The sequence below is a fragment of the Peromyscus maniculatus genome, chromosome 3, assembly GCF_049852395.1.
Source record: "Peromyscus maniculatus bairdii isolate BWxNUB_F1_BW_parent chromosome 3, HU_Pman_BW_mat_3.1, whole genome shotgun sequence".
In the NCBI taxonomy this organism is placed as follows: domain Eukaryota; kingdom Metazoa; phylum Chordata; class Mammalia; order Rodentia; family Cricetidae; genus Peromyscus; species Peromyscus maniculatus.
Genome location: NC_134854.1, coordinates 8674778 through 8690113, shown reverse-complemented (window position 1 = coordinate 8690113; position 15336 = coordinate 8674778). Strand labels below are relative to the sequence as shown.

General features: G+C 36.8%; 1 protein-coding gene across 5 annotated transcripts; it reads left to right on the top strand.

The window, feature by feature from the left end:
• The first annotated feature begins 427 nt into the window (after positions 1-427).
• Positions 428-14514, top strand: Ankrd7 (ankyrin repeat domain 7). Of its 5 annotated transcripts, none has more exons than XM_076566163.1 (6): positions 428-928; positions 5880-5994; positions 6145-6318; positions 8735-8841; positions 9387-9524; positions 14230-14514. In XM_076566163.1, the coding sequence occupies exons 1-6, from the start codon at positions 687-689 to the stop codon at positions 14333-14335; spliced, it is 882 nt and encodes a 293-aa protein (XP_076422278.1). In that variant the 5' UTR covers positions 428-686; the 3' UTR covers positions 14336-14514. The 5 variants fall into 5 exon arrangements, with proteins under 5 accessions (XP_076422278.1, XP_076422280.1, XP_076422281.1 ...); XM_076566165.1 differs by lacking the exon at positions 14230-14514 and adding an exon at positions 9683-10143 and having other exon boundaries at positions 429-928; XM_076566166.1 differs by having other exon boundaries at positions 431-928; positions 14269-14514.
• The last annotated feature ends 822 nt before the right edge of the window (positions 14515-15336 follow it).

Below are 15336 nucleotides of genomic sequence, written 5' to 3'. Positions count from 1 at the left end.
GACATTTACATGGAAGTGATTTTAATGAATGGCCACGGAGTTCAGTCTAGTAGAATAGTGAGGACACAGTGAAAGGTCATTGAGGTCAGGAAATAGTGATAAGATTAATGGGCCTAATATGTGGTGAGTTCAATTGTCAATTTTGTGACTAGACGAGGTGAGTGGAACATGAGAGGCGTATTCACAAAGTATGTTTAATATTGAGATCTTCCAGGGATGGTAGTTATTGTTTAAGACAAGCATTACCATGCACGTGGCAACAACATCGCTGGCAGAGATCCATCCCCTCTGTCCTAATCTCACTTGGTTAGAATACAGACTATTAAATCTATCCTTCAAGGAAAATGGACTATTTGTAAGTTAATAAATTTCTCTCCAAGGCTCGGGGTCTATTGGCAAAGACAATATATGTCCAAAGGCAGTTATATGTGAAAATCTGGGTTGGCTAGTCGAACCGGATCACAATCAAGACTGCCGTTGCGCAGTGGAAGCCGTTGCGCAGTTTCTAGGTAACCGAGATCTGCCTTGGTCCCCGGATGTAGCCAGGCGAAGATTCCTGTCCTCACATACCTCTGGATTTGGTCAGGTTGAGAGGCAGTTGTGAATGAGGTGGTTAGGACAGAGGACCAGGGTTACTGGTTAGGAGTCCCAGGAACACCTCAGATAGAATTAAAGAATTTGTCACCATGAAGAAACTCTTCAGCTTCTGGGTAAAGGGGAAGACCGACGATTCCCACAGCCGATCCTCAGAACTGTCCATGAGCATGGCCAGTACTGATCCCAGCTTGTCCACGAGTCGGGGACATCACCTTCAAGATAAGCCCTTAAAGAAACTTCACAAAGCTGCTTCAGTTGGCAATGTGCAAAAGTTCAAGAAATACCTTGAATGCAAGAAGCATGATGTGAATGGGCGGGACAAAAAAAGCAGGTGACCAGAGGCCAGGATTGGGGAGGAAGGGCTGGGGAGGCTGACTGTTTCAACCACAAAGAAAGCATATCAGGGCTGCTTAAAATCGGATGTCATTCTGGGTTTTCCTGAGCAGAGGCACTGTCTTTTGCATATAGCCATACTTGAGCTTTTGACTTCTTATTTAACTTACTTGTGAAGGTTTACCTGGGTGTTGGACCCTTCTCCTTTCTTTTTAAATCTCCACTGTGCACTGTTTTTGCTCTTCCTTTTGCTGTTTTGCTCCTTGGTATGCGTTGTGTCTAACAACCTAGCACTTAGGTTTTACTAATGGGAAAACGAAACAAGAGGAGAGGCAATCACCAAGAATGAAACTAAGACTTTAAGCCTGGGAATACCAAGATAAACAAAATAGTTTGTTGTCGCTAGAGTTTTCCGCCTTGCCCACAGTCAGGACAAATCTCTGTCACCCGCCAGTCCCACAGCCTATCAGACCCAACCAAGTAAACACAGAGACTTATTTTGCTTACAAACTGCATGGCCGTGGCAGGCTTCCTGCTAACTGTCCTTATCTTGCTAACTGTGCTTTTATCTTAAATTGATCCATTTCCATACATCTATACCTTGCCATGTGGCTGGTGGCTTACTGGCGTCTTCACATGCTGCTGGTCATGGCGGCGGCTGCAGTGTCTCTGGTCATGGCGGCGGCTGCAGCGTCTCCTTCTGCCTTTCTGTCCTTTTGTTTCTCCTCTCTGTTAGTCCCGCCTATCTTTCCTGCCTAGCCATGGCCAATCAGGTTTTATTTATTGATCAATCAGAACAACTTAACATACAGACCATCCCCCAGCACAGCCAAGTGCAGACCATCTCAAACACCTGCACTCAGGCCCATGGTCCTAATCATCCTCTATACGGACCTGCTGGGTAACGCCACAAGGAACCCAAGAAGGGCTCCCACAGGACAAACAGAACATCCCACAGCAGTTTGTGTTCAAAGAAACCCAATGGCTAGACAGTGAATGTTTTCCTTCTTCTGTGTTACAATTCATCTTTTTAAAATTTATTTATTTATTTGTGTGTGTGCTTATTTGAGTTTATGTGCATCGTATCCTTGCTGAGGGCAGAAGAGAGCACTGGATCTGCTGGACCTGGAGTTACATACAGTTGTGAGCCACCTGATGTAGGTGCTGGGAACTGAACTCAGGTCCTGTGCAAGAGCAGGAAGTGATCTTAATGGCTGAGTCATCTCTCCAGCTCCAGCGTGATTCCTTTCTCTAGCACTCATTTGCTTAGCTTTGATATAATTTCTTCAACAAATATATGCTTAATAACTATGTAAATCAGGCAATATATGGAATCTGTGATAAAGTAAATAAGCTTGCTAAACTATCCAATAATCACATTCAATACTACTGAACAAAACTCAGAAAGTACCTAGTAGCCTTGGGTTGTTTGAATGTGAAATGTCCCTCCTAGGTCCATGTATTTGTCTGTAATTAAAACAACAACAATAACAAAAAAAAAACCCCAACAATTTGGTTTTGTAGGTGGTAATAAATATAATGCTTGGGCAGAAACTTCAAAGTTCCTTGGCACTAAATTCTTAAAAATTTAACATGTATATGTAGATATGTATAAATACACACACACACACACACACACACACACACACACACACACACGCACATATATGCCCACACATAGGTATATATGTTTTTTCAAGGAGTTATCATTGACAGGAGTAAAAGTGTTTGACTTGAAGGCTAGATACATTTTTTATTTAAAAAAGTTCATTTTGAGCTAAATTATAATTTTTTACCAAGAAGTTGGCAATATATCAGGATTGTTAAGGAACTAAATCAGTAATCACTACAAGTTTGCTTCATGAGGAAAGAATAATAGAAAAAGTAGTTTGTGGGATTATTTTATCTAGATTATGATGTTTAAATCATTTTATCTCACAAAGTATTGCTTTCTATGATTGCAAAGTATCTGTACCATTCATTGATTTTATTTAAAATTTTTTCTTTAAAATTTATTTTCACTTTTACTTAATGTATTTAATAATCATTTCTAGCTGATTTTTTTTGTGATTTTTTTCACTATCTGCCAATGTCTATTGATATCTATTTAAACACAGGTTTTTTTTTTTAATCACATCTTTCCCCATTATTCTCTATTCACCCTCCCACCAAACACAAAGTTCAGCATGAATGATCTGGTTCCATTTTATGATTTAAGCTCGGTGTGGTGGTACAGGCCTTTAATCCTAGAACTCAGGAGGCAGAGGCAGGATGATCTCTGTTAGTTTCCAGGCCATCCGGCTCTACAAAGCAAGTTCCAGGACATCCTAGGCAGTTATACAGAGAAGCCCTGTCTGAAACAAACAAGCAAAAATGATATAGAAATGATGGGAAAAGGTAGATTATTATAATGAAAAAAGGGTAGATTATTGAATCAACTTTAATCCAAACAACAACTTAATATCAGAATATTTTACATTGGTATAAATTTTAGTTTACTGATAAAAATTTAAAGTCAGTTTTGTTATACTGTACATATATTTCTACTCTTGTTTAAGGTATTGTGTTTATTTAGCTAATTTAAAAATATAAGGCAAAATTCTAGTTTTTGAAAGCTATTATTATAAACTGCATAGGATAATCAAGAAACATAGGTTAGTAGTTATTTATGATCATCAAATTTGTAGATATGTTAGATGTGCTTTCCAGATGATATAGAGATATATTTTAGATAGATAGTCTTCAAATACTTCAAAGACCTATAGAATATAGCATTTAAAATATTTTGTTAACCTAAAGTTTTCATGACAGTGAGATGCTCCTGGCAGCATCAATTTACTTCAGAGATGATGGGCATCAAGGAAACTCCAAAGGAGTTTGTTTTCATTGGGGCAAAGTTAGCCATTTGGGTAAGAAACTGTTTTTGCCTTGACTGCTTGACTTTATGCTGTATTAACTGGACATGCAGGACCCACAGGAAAATTAATGCTGAACTTTGCCAAAAAAAAGTGGGATGGTCCTTCAGGGTTCCTGCTTCATGGAAGAGTTTGCCAGACATTCTGCAGGACACAGAAGAGGAAAGCAACTGATGAACCTTGCCAATACAGGGAGGAACAGTCCTTCAGATATCCTGCTTCACTAAAATGTCTGCCAGATACTCTAGGCCTATAGGCTGAAGACAGATGCTCCAAAGTCACAGAGAAAATTTGGGTGACTATCCAGGCAGCCAGATGTATCTGTCATTTTTAGAAATTTGGAAGTTGCTTATAATGCACTTCTTGTTTACTGAGATAATATTATATCCTTCTGAGGTCTTTGATGGAATTGAAGATTAGATAGTTATAATTACAGTTTTCCTTAATTATGATAAAAAATAAATTAGATGTGAAACTTTAGACTCACAAAGATAGGATAGATGTTAGAGTTTTTTCTTTAATTTTGCCAAATAGAAATAGATTAAATATTATAACTATAATTCTTGCTTGATATATGTAATCTTACTATGTTAAAGTTAAAATGTTCCTTTTTGATTAGACAGGGAAGGGAAATGATGGGGGATATGTTTCTATACACTGTGAATATGTGTTGCTCCCATTGGTTAATAAATAAAGCTGCTTTGGCTTATGGCAAGGCAGGATAAGAGCCAGGTGGAAAATCCAAGCAGAGATAAAGGAAGCAAAAGGCTGAGTCAGGGGCAGATGCCATCTAGCCACCAAAGGAGCAAGATGCCACCAGACTGGTAACACCACAGCCACATGGCAAAATTATATATATAGATGAAAGAAGTGGATTAATTTAAGTTGTAAGAGCTAGTTAGTAATAAGCCTGAGCAATAGGCCAAATGATTTATAATATCAAACCTCTGAGTGATTATTTACAAGTAGCTGCGAGACAGGGCAGGACAGAAAAAAGCCTCCATTTACACAAAAAATCCAATTCTACTGTCTAAACTGACACTCCTTTTCCTGACTGCTCTCTGTCTTCATCTGTATAGTGTAATTGATTAGAGTTCTGACTTTGAATTGTAGTTACATTGTTATTGTTCCTTTTGTAATGTCATTAAGTAATCTAAACTGGAATTATCAGATTGTTCAAAACTGGTTTTACTTTTTAAAATTTACTCCCATAGGTGGTAAATTACATCATCATGTGAGAGTTTTTATTAGTTTATCTCTTTTGAATGTTACCCTGTTTTCAAGTCTTCCTTTGAGGGTAATTTCTTTTCCTGCTTCTGTAGGTTAATACTGGTCTGTTTAGGTAGATATGAAAGAGGGACATGACATCTGAGATCCCCTGTTTGGAATATGCGCTATCACCATATGGAATATCCTAAAATTATGTAAAACAAAGAAATAATGATATCACTGTATAACCATAGAAGTTCATTAAAGGATAGTCTACACCAAAGCCCAATGCGAGTACAAAATGGAACTAATTAGCATTGTGTTATAATTCATGAACCTGTAGATCTTCAAGAAGTAAAAATTAGTATAATAATGTAAAATGTACAATTTAGTGAGTCCTTAGGTTCTTAACCATATGTTTGTTTTTAGATGGAAGTATTAGTTCTACTGGAGGGCCAGAGAGACACACCCAACAGGGGGAGATGCCTTTGACATTGCCATTTCTGTTATTTATGGATGTTTCTTAGGTTTTGGAGAGCAATCTGAATTGTGTTAGTGTTATCTCATTTTATCATCTCTTCTGAAGATAAATTGAGAAAAAACTTTGAATTTAATAGAGCCAAATTTTCCTTAAAGTGGTATTTGATTCTCAAGACATTTGCTTAGCCTTTTAAATTCATCAAAATCAATTATAATTAGCATAATTTTTCAGTAAATGTAAACAAAACATAAAACAAATATCTTAATATTTAATCTTGCTTATTGAGGAGTATTATAACTAATTGAAATGTATCTCTAACTTCATGTTTTATTGTGTCAATATAGAACACCTTTGCATTTGGCCTGTGCTAATGGATATATAGATATTGTGTATCTCTTAATTGAGAACCAATGCAAAATTAATGTCCAGGATAGTGAAAACAGAACCCCATTGATCAAGGTGTGTTCCATTTTTCTTATTTTTAAGTGGAATGTGTTTGAGTACTTATCCTCGTTCAATTTTATTGGTTTCCATACTTTGACTTGTAACATGAGTTTACATATCTGAAATAGGAAATCGGGCACTCATTCATTGTTGTTCCATTGATAGGCAGTACAGTGTCAACAGGAGAATTGTGCTATGGTTCTTCTACAGCATGGTGCAGACCCAAATCTGGTGGATTTTAATAGTAATACTGCCCTCCATTATGCTGTTTGTGGTCAAAATATCTCACTAGCTAATGAATTGCTTGAATACAAAGCCAATCTTGAAGCTAAAAATAAGGTAAGTTTCTATTAAAGAAAATACGTATTAATGCCTTAGAGCTATCCCAAAGGATGAATATAAATTGGGAAGAAGGAACACCTTGGTCCCCAACCACCCACGAAAAGAGAGCTCCAGCCTTCCACAGCAGGTCTGAGTTACTGCCTCCAGCTTCTGAAAGCAGAAGTTTCAGTTATCATGGTCAGTGGTGTAGATGTAACTGTCTTATTAAATAAGAAACACAGAACCAATACAGAGATGAAAGCCAAGAGGTCAGAGCTAAGAGCTAAAAACCTTACCCTTCACTGTCGCTGTTACACTACCTCTCCAAAAGAGACCTACTTCCTGTGTTTGTCTTTTTTTTTTTAATAGAGTTTCTGTTCTGCCTTCTCATTGGTTGTAAACCCAACCACATGACCTCCTCGTCACTACCTGTCTGTACAGACCTCCAGGTCTTCTATGGTTGGTATTGAGATTAAAGGCGTGTGTCTCCAATGCTGGCTGTATCCTTGAACACACAGAGATATACCTAGTTCTGCCTAACAAGTGCTGGGATTAAAGGCGTGCACCACCACCGCCCAGCTTCTGCGATGGCTTGCTATTACCTCTGACCCCCAAGCAACTTTATTTATTAACATACAAATAAATCACATTTCAGTACAAATAAAATATCACCATACAGTGGTGAGAAGACAGAATGCTGAGCTCAGTGAAGTACAGTAACATGTTGTATCTGAACCCTAAAGTTGTAATTTTGATTAGAATTCCTAGACCAGAGCACGTGAAGTTTTGGATTGGATTTTTATTCTTTGCGATGTGTCTAGTGGCTCTTTTGGGAAATATCATTTTATTGATCATCATCCCAGCTGAGCATAGCTTGTACCAGCCCATGTACATCTTCCAAAGCCAGCTACAGACAGAAGACTGCGCAGCAATTGCTCCCAAAATGTTGGCCATCTTTCAGTTTGGGGCTTATTCCATTGCCTTTGATGCCTGCCTAGCCCAGCTGTTCTCCATCCACACCTTGCAATGCATGGAGTCTGGTAATCTATTGGCAATGGCTTTCAATTGCAACATTGCCATCTGTGATCCTCTGAGACGTACATTTACTCTTATACTTCAATTCTGGGTCATATGATAGTGGTAGTGGTAATTCGAGCAATAATGCTAGTAGGTCTATTACAAATTCTAATAAAAAAGGCTGCATTGTTTTCATTAAAAAAAGAGAGCTACTAAACAGGGTATTCATTTCAGATACTTCATGTAACAGAAATTTGTATTTTAATATAGAGAATGTATTTATCAAATTGAATTGAGAGATGAATAGGTTATTAAAATGTGATAAAATTTTTCTTTTAAGTTTTGCATTTCACTGTAGACCTTTATCCTGACATGAAGAGAAACATATCCATCAGTGATAATTCCTGAAATGGCCACATCATGTGGTGATATTTTATTTATGCTCTAACTAATAAAACTTATCTGGGGATCAGAGGACAGAGCCAACTGCTAAATTAGACATACAGGACAGGCAGTAGTGGCACACACCTTTAATCCTATCACTCGGGAGGCAGAGATCTGTCTGGATCTCTGTGAGTCCAAGGCCACACTGGGAACAGAGCCAGGTGTGGTGGCACATGCCTTTAATCCCAACACTGGAAATCTCATGTCTTTGCTTGAGAAGGACACACACTTTAATCACATCACTTTTAAGTGATGGCAGGAAGCAGAAAGGTATATAAGGCATGAGGACCAGGAACTAGAGGTTTTATTTAAGCAGTTCAACTGAGAACCTCAAGGGTGAGGACTCAGATGCTTTTAGCCTGAGGAAACAGGATTGGCTGAGGAGTTGACGAGGTGAGGTTGGATGTGGCTTGTTCTGCTTCTCCGATCTTTCAGTTTTCATCACAATATCTGGCTATAGGTTTTTTATTAATAAGACCTTTTATGATTTGTGTTACAATATCAGATATGAACGTTTGAATTTTTACAAATTAGTATTAATATAAAATAATAAACCTCATAATGATTTTATTACTCAGTAATAGAGCTGAATTAGATTAGTTATTATACTAAAAGTAGCCTAATTCTTCTTTTGAAATTGAAAAAATAACTAAAAAATATTTTTTATGAAATATCTTGTCACTTCATTTTGCTGATATTTTGTGTATGTGATAGTCTTGGAAGTTACTAAATAAAACTCATGACTTGATCACTTTATAACTATGATTTGAATTAATCCTAGAATACAATTTGACTTTTAAAAATGTAACAGCCCATTGTTAATTCAAAGTCAGAGTTTTGTTAGATATTAAAATGTTTCAAAAATTAGAGTATATATTCAGGAGTTTCCTAAGAGCATACTTAAAAAATTGTACTTAAACCTAAAAGGCACCGAAGTAAACATTGTTCAAGTAATTTGAGATAATTTTTACAGGATGGCTACACTCCACTTTTACTTGCCGTTGCTGAAAATAATGTAAATATGGTAAAATTCCTTGTGAAGAAAGGAGCAGATGTTAATGCATCAGATAACAACCACAGGTATAATTATAAGTAAAGCTATATAAGATGCCATATAATTGCAATTGCTTAATAAGGCCATGTAAATACACATATTTATTAGTATATCTTTGTGTGATATTTTATTTGTATGGTATGATTTGGGGCAAATTACCTATACTTCTCATATGTTCTTTTTTTTCAATGTATAAAATTGAACTGCTTAATTACATAGGTAGCTTTAAGTTGTTAGTCATATATAGTAACTTTGAAATCTTACACAGGAACTGATGCTGTAGTTAACTGGAAAGGGGACCTAGGATGTCCAATAGTTCCTCTTGTGGAATTTTTGAGACATCTTGAAAGCAGGAGGCTTCTAGGAGGCAGAGATTGAAAAATCAATGTATTAGAGCTTCCTGGTGACTGTGTTTGGGTGCCTTCCTGTGATCTGTGAATACTGTGCAATTTTGAGCAGATAAACCCATCCTTTCCCATTCTCTTCTTGATGCTCTAAGAATAGAGGACTTAAGTGTGAATGGTGTGAATGGTAAGTTGAGAAGACTAAATTTGTGTATGTCTTGCTCCAGAACAGCTATTATGATTGCTCTTACTGTTGAACCAACAAATTCTGTAAAACTTCTTCTTCAACAAGATATGAACTTATCCTGCAGAGATATTTATGGATTTACGGCTGAGGAATATGCTTCTTTTAATGGCTTTACTATGTAAGTGCTACTTTATGCCTTTTAATAACTGAAATAGGATCTTGAGGTACACAGAATGAGCCCCCCAAACACAGCTTTTATAGGCTAATAAAAAGGGGAAATCATGTATAAACCCTGGAATCATATCCCTAGAGATCCTTCATTTCCTCCACTTATAGAATCAATGCAAGATTTATGTGTTGGATGAGTGACAGTAGCTACTACAGTGGCATGGGAGTGGGAAATGTGCCAGGACAGGATTTCTGTTAACCATTAATGGAATATTTGACTAGTACAGCTGAAGAACATATGATGAATGTACTGATTTCCCTTCATTATGCCTATCTTTAATAATGTAAAGAATGTATGTTATGAATATTTATCATTACCACTATACTACGTAACTTCAGTCTGATGTCTCAGAATTCTGTAGTATATTCTCATTACACTTACAAGACAAAAGATTCCCAGTTGTAAATGTGCATCCTAATCACTAATAGTCAATGAGGAAATATGATATAATACATTGAGATTTAATTTATAGCGAATGAAATGAAATACTTTGTTAGCTATAACTAACACACGCTATTTACTTTAGAGAAAATTTTAAATTATCCATGTTTTTTCTCTCTCTTCTTGATCTCCTTTTCCTCCCTCTCCTCTCATTTTTCTATGTTCTTTCTTCTTCTTCTCTCTCTCTTTTCTTCTTTATCTTCTCTCCATGTATTTCTGTTAGTCTCTCTATGTAGCTTAGGCTGATCTTGAACTCTCTGTGTAGTCCCAGCTGGTTTTGGGTTTCTGATTCCCTTTGCACATCATCTCCAGTGCTAGGCTGTAAGTTTGCTCTGTCTTCCTTCACCTAGCTTAGTGTGTGTGTGTGTGTGTGTGTGTGTGTGTGTGTGTGTGTGTGTGTGTGTGTATGTGCTGGTGAGTGTGTATATTTGAGGAGGCCAGAAGCAAACTTTGGGTGCCTTTCTTAGGAATGGTATCTACCTTCTTCACACAGGGTCTGATGTTAACCGTTAGGCTAGACTGGCTGGCCAAGGAGGCCACAGGGTCCAATCATTTCTGTCTCCCAGCAGCTCACCATGCTCCCTTCTCACATAGATTCTAGGGACTGAACTCCGGTCCTTGTGCTCGTGAGACCAGCACTTTACTGACTGAGATACCTACCCAACCCTTTATTTATAGTTTAGCAACATTTTTTTGGATCACTGTGGAGAACAATCAGATGTTCATTTTTTATTTTAATTAAAAGAATTTCAAAACCTCTCATTGATTCTTTGTGATTTAGGGCATAAACAATTGATACCGTATCTGGTTAATGTTTATTTTGTTTTGAGTATTTATTGGCACATATTGAATTTATATAGTATTGAGTTTCATATAGCCACTTCCATCATGTATATCATATACATTGGCCAAATTTACCCCCTTATTATTCCCTCCCTTTAGTTCTCTCTCTCCTGACTCCTGCTTCTCTTCCATTCTCATACGTACACACATACACATGCACACAGACACACACACAGACACACACACACAGACACACACACACACACACACACACACACCATTTTATGTATCAATAAAGAATTCTTGAACCCACTGATGAATGAAAATACACATTATTTATCTTTTTGGACTGATTTATTTTAATATAATGATCTTCAATCACACCCATTTCCTAGCAGATGACATAATCACTTTATAATGAAGTAAATTTCATCATGTGTAAAGAAATAATAAAGACCAGGGCAGAAATTAATGTAATGGAAACAAAAAGATCAATATAAAAATTAAAGAAACATAAAGATCATTGAAAGAATAAAGAAGATTGACAAGTTCTTAGGTAAACAAGACAAAAAATTGAGCTAGAGAGTATCTACATTAATAAATTAAGAGATAGAGAGGGAGAGATTATAAACTACCAATGGAATTCACTGGATTATTAAGGCATACATAGAAATTTTGTGTTTTATGAATTGAAAAATATAGAAGAAATGAATACACTTCTGAAAACACGGCATACTAAACTTAAACCAAAAAACTATAACCAACCTAAGCATATCAATAACATTCAATGATAATAAATTATCCCATCTACAAAATCCTAAGCCCAGATGAATCTGCAGCCCAGTTCTACTAGACTTCTTATAAAGAAGCATTAACACTAATGCTTCTCAAATTATCCCATACATCAGAAAGGGAAGGAATCCTGGTAGATTCCATTTACAAACCAATACTACACTATACCCAAACCAGACAAGAATATGACAGATGAAAACTCTATAGGCTAGGCAGGGTGTGGAGGTTCATGCCTTGGGAGGCAGAGGCAGGTAGATCTCTATGAGTTTGAGGCTAGCCTGGTCACATAGTGAGTTCTGGGTCAGACAATGTTACATGGTGAGACCCTGTCTCAAACAAACAAACCAACAAACAAAAAACAAACAAACAAACCATTGTAGGCCAGCTTCCCTGATGAATATGGATGTAAAACTTCTCAATCAAATACTTGTCAATCAAATTCAAATATACATAATAGATATCATTTTTTATTGTGGCTATTTTTTTGGGGGGGTTTGAGACAGGGTTTCTCTGTGTAACAGTCCTGGCAGTCCTGGAACTCACTTTGCAGACCAGGCTGGGCCTTGAACTCACTGAGATTCTCTTGCCTCTGCCTCCCAAGTGCTGGGATTAAAGACTTATTGTGATTTTTATTGCTTGAGTAGATGTTGTCTGTTCAGTATACTTTAACAGGTAGACACTGTGTTTCATTACTCTCTGGTTCTATGACACAGAGACATTACTTTTTTAAAACATAAGTGAAACTGGAAATTCAGCTACAGTTCATTGGCAGTTTGCCTTGCAAGGTGCTGTGTTGGATCTGGGGAACATAGACAAGCAACACAAAATCCCAAACAAAACAAAACAGAGTGGAACTATCTCAAATGATGGAATAGTATTTAGATATTAATTTTACAGTTAACTTTAACTCATCTCAAGTCACTGAAATGTTGGAAACATAGGCTTACTCGTGAATGATTAGAATAGATTCCTTTTAGGCATGATGAAAGTATTGATTTAGTTGAGTCCCTGACTAGTGCCTTCATTTCATAAATTTTCTGTTAAACCTAAGGATGGGCTATGAGCTGGATTTTTTTTCTTCAAAGTTATATATTAAAGCCTTAATTCCATTTTCTTTTCCTTTTATGAATGTATAAATATTTGGAGATAGGGTCTTTAAATGGTAATTATGGTGAAATAAAGCCAGTAGAACAGGCCCTAATCCAATTTGATGTCTTTAGACAAAAAGGAGACTAAGACACCAGGAGAGAAACAAAGGAAGGTGTTACACAGAGGGACAACTGATGTGGAGACTCAGCAAGAGGACAGGCATCCCCAAGGCAAGGGGAGGCAGTGGACAGATCTTCTCTCGGCCTTCAGTAGGAACCAAAACTCTAATCTTGACATTCTAGCCTACAACGGAGGAAAACCCAACCAAACCAAACCTCCTGTTTAAGCTGCATGGCTAACACTTTGATATGGCAGTCCTATCCAGTGAACACACCAGCAATGATTCACAGCCACCTTTTTTATTTCTACTTTATGGGTCACTTCTAAAAATCGTATTTGGGATGGGGGTGGCAGAGAGTGAGATCACATGAAATGAAATGTGCCTATTGTCAGAGGTGACCTGAGAGAGAAACAGAAAGGAAGAAATGCTGGAGAAAGTTTGAATTTGATAATATGAATTGAATTGTTTATGAATTTTGAAATTTATGTATATTCTTTTTATGGATAGGTATCATCAGATAATTGCCAATAATGGAACCAAGAAGAAAACCAAGTCAACAGCTGACTGACTGAGCAGTTTTTCTTGTTACTTTATATTTGCTTTCAAGAAAGGAAACAGCCTTTTCTTTTCAGTATAATAATTAACTATGGAATTAAAGTTTTCCTCAGTTTTGAAATAAAAAATCATTTTGAAGACTTTCTTGATTAAAGTTTCCTGACACTATGTATACTAAAAACTAGAAATGATATGTTCAAATGATATGTTGAAAACTTTTCTATGGCCTCTTGAATTATTATAAGAAGCAAAATTTTTGCATTTATACAGAGATTTTAGTAGCTGTAAAGTACTACAAAATGTTAAACTTATTAGTAGAAAGGTAGTTTGGATAAATATCCTTGGCAATTAATGTGATAAAATCAGGACATAAAATTAAAGGTTAAGGAACACTGATGGTCTGAATTTACCTGGATGTAAGAAATGATTTTGGTATTCATTTTCAAAAGTACATACAGATATTTAAGCCATAAATTACACACACACACACACACACACACACACACACACACACACACACACACACACAATCTTACAGATTTCTTTCAGTCTGAGTCCTGAATATAAGCCTCACACTTATTCAGCTGATTGACCATGATATACATGTTTGTCTTTTGAAATTTCCTCATTTTCTCCAAGATGAAAAATATTTTATTACTTAACTTTTCTTCACATAAGTAGTTTCTGAAAATTCATTTGGCTGAATTTTCAAAATGTACTGCTCTAAGTTACGGGAGTGGTAGAACCTTCACTGAAACATTGTGTGTGTGTGTGTGTGTGTGTGTGTGTGTGTGTGTGTGTGTGCATATGCGTATTTAGACTTATTATTTGGATGAAAGAGTAAGTCCTGGAGTTATCCTCTGTCTTCACCAGTCACCATGTTTTTGTGCCTCGCCTTCATCCACATCATAGAAAACAGAAAACCAACGTGCACAGCAGAATCATGGTGGGAACAGGTGACCACAGTGCTCCGCTTTGATTGCTGGGACACAGCAGCCCATGGAAACAACTGAAAGGAGGCAGGGTTCACTCCTTCCCCAGCACATGGGAGTGAGTTCAGTCCACGTGAAGTCGCTCCACTGTTTCTGGGCCTACAGTGAAGCCGAGGGTCGTGGTGGGAGACACGACAATAAAGGTGCTCAGGGAGTTTGACACGTACACGCCACACTTCCTTGAACAGGCGTCACCTCCATAGACACTCAAGAGGGTGGAAACAGAAATACTGTCATTCTGTCAAATTCAAAAGCAAGAACTTAAATACATAAAAAATTTAGTGGTGTGTGTGCGTGTCTGTGTGTGTGCACAAGTGTGCATGTGTGCAAGCACTCGTGTGTTCTTGCACAGGCACAGGTGAAGGCCAGAGAATATCTCATTGGAGTCAGTTCCCCTCTTCCATAGGGACCAAACTCAGGTCCTCAGGCCTGGAAGTAAGAGCTTTCATCCACTGAACTATCTCTCAGGCCAACTTACCTTCCTAAACTGACTTTACGTTACCTTTATTTCAGATTTATTGCAGTTATGTTCGTAATCATGGATATCACAAAGAAAAGTAAAAAAGAAAACATTACTTATGAACTCAGTCTCTGAATAGATAATTTGTAAAGTTTTGATTACCCCCATTTTCCTCAAAGAAAATATAATTTTTCACTTTTCTTTTTAATATCAGCACATCACAGAGTTTTCATAGTATTTTTTTTATCAATGTTAGATTATAATTACATTATAGCTAAGGCAGAGTTTAAGAACTAAACTTAAAGAATATATTTGGATATAATGATAGCAATTTAAATTTAATTTGTTTCCTTTATATACCTTAATTTCTGTGAAGGCCCTGCCACTCCCTTAACTTAGAGCAGTCCATTTTAAAAGCTCAGTCCAAGTGCATTATCATAGCATTCTCAGAAACAACTTATATGAAGAAAAGTTTCTTAAATGAAGAAGTGTTTTTCACCTTGGAGGACATGTGGACATATAAAAAGA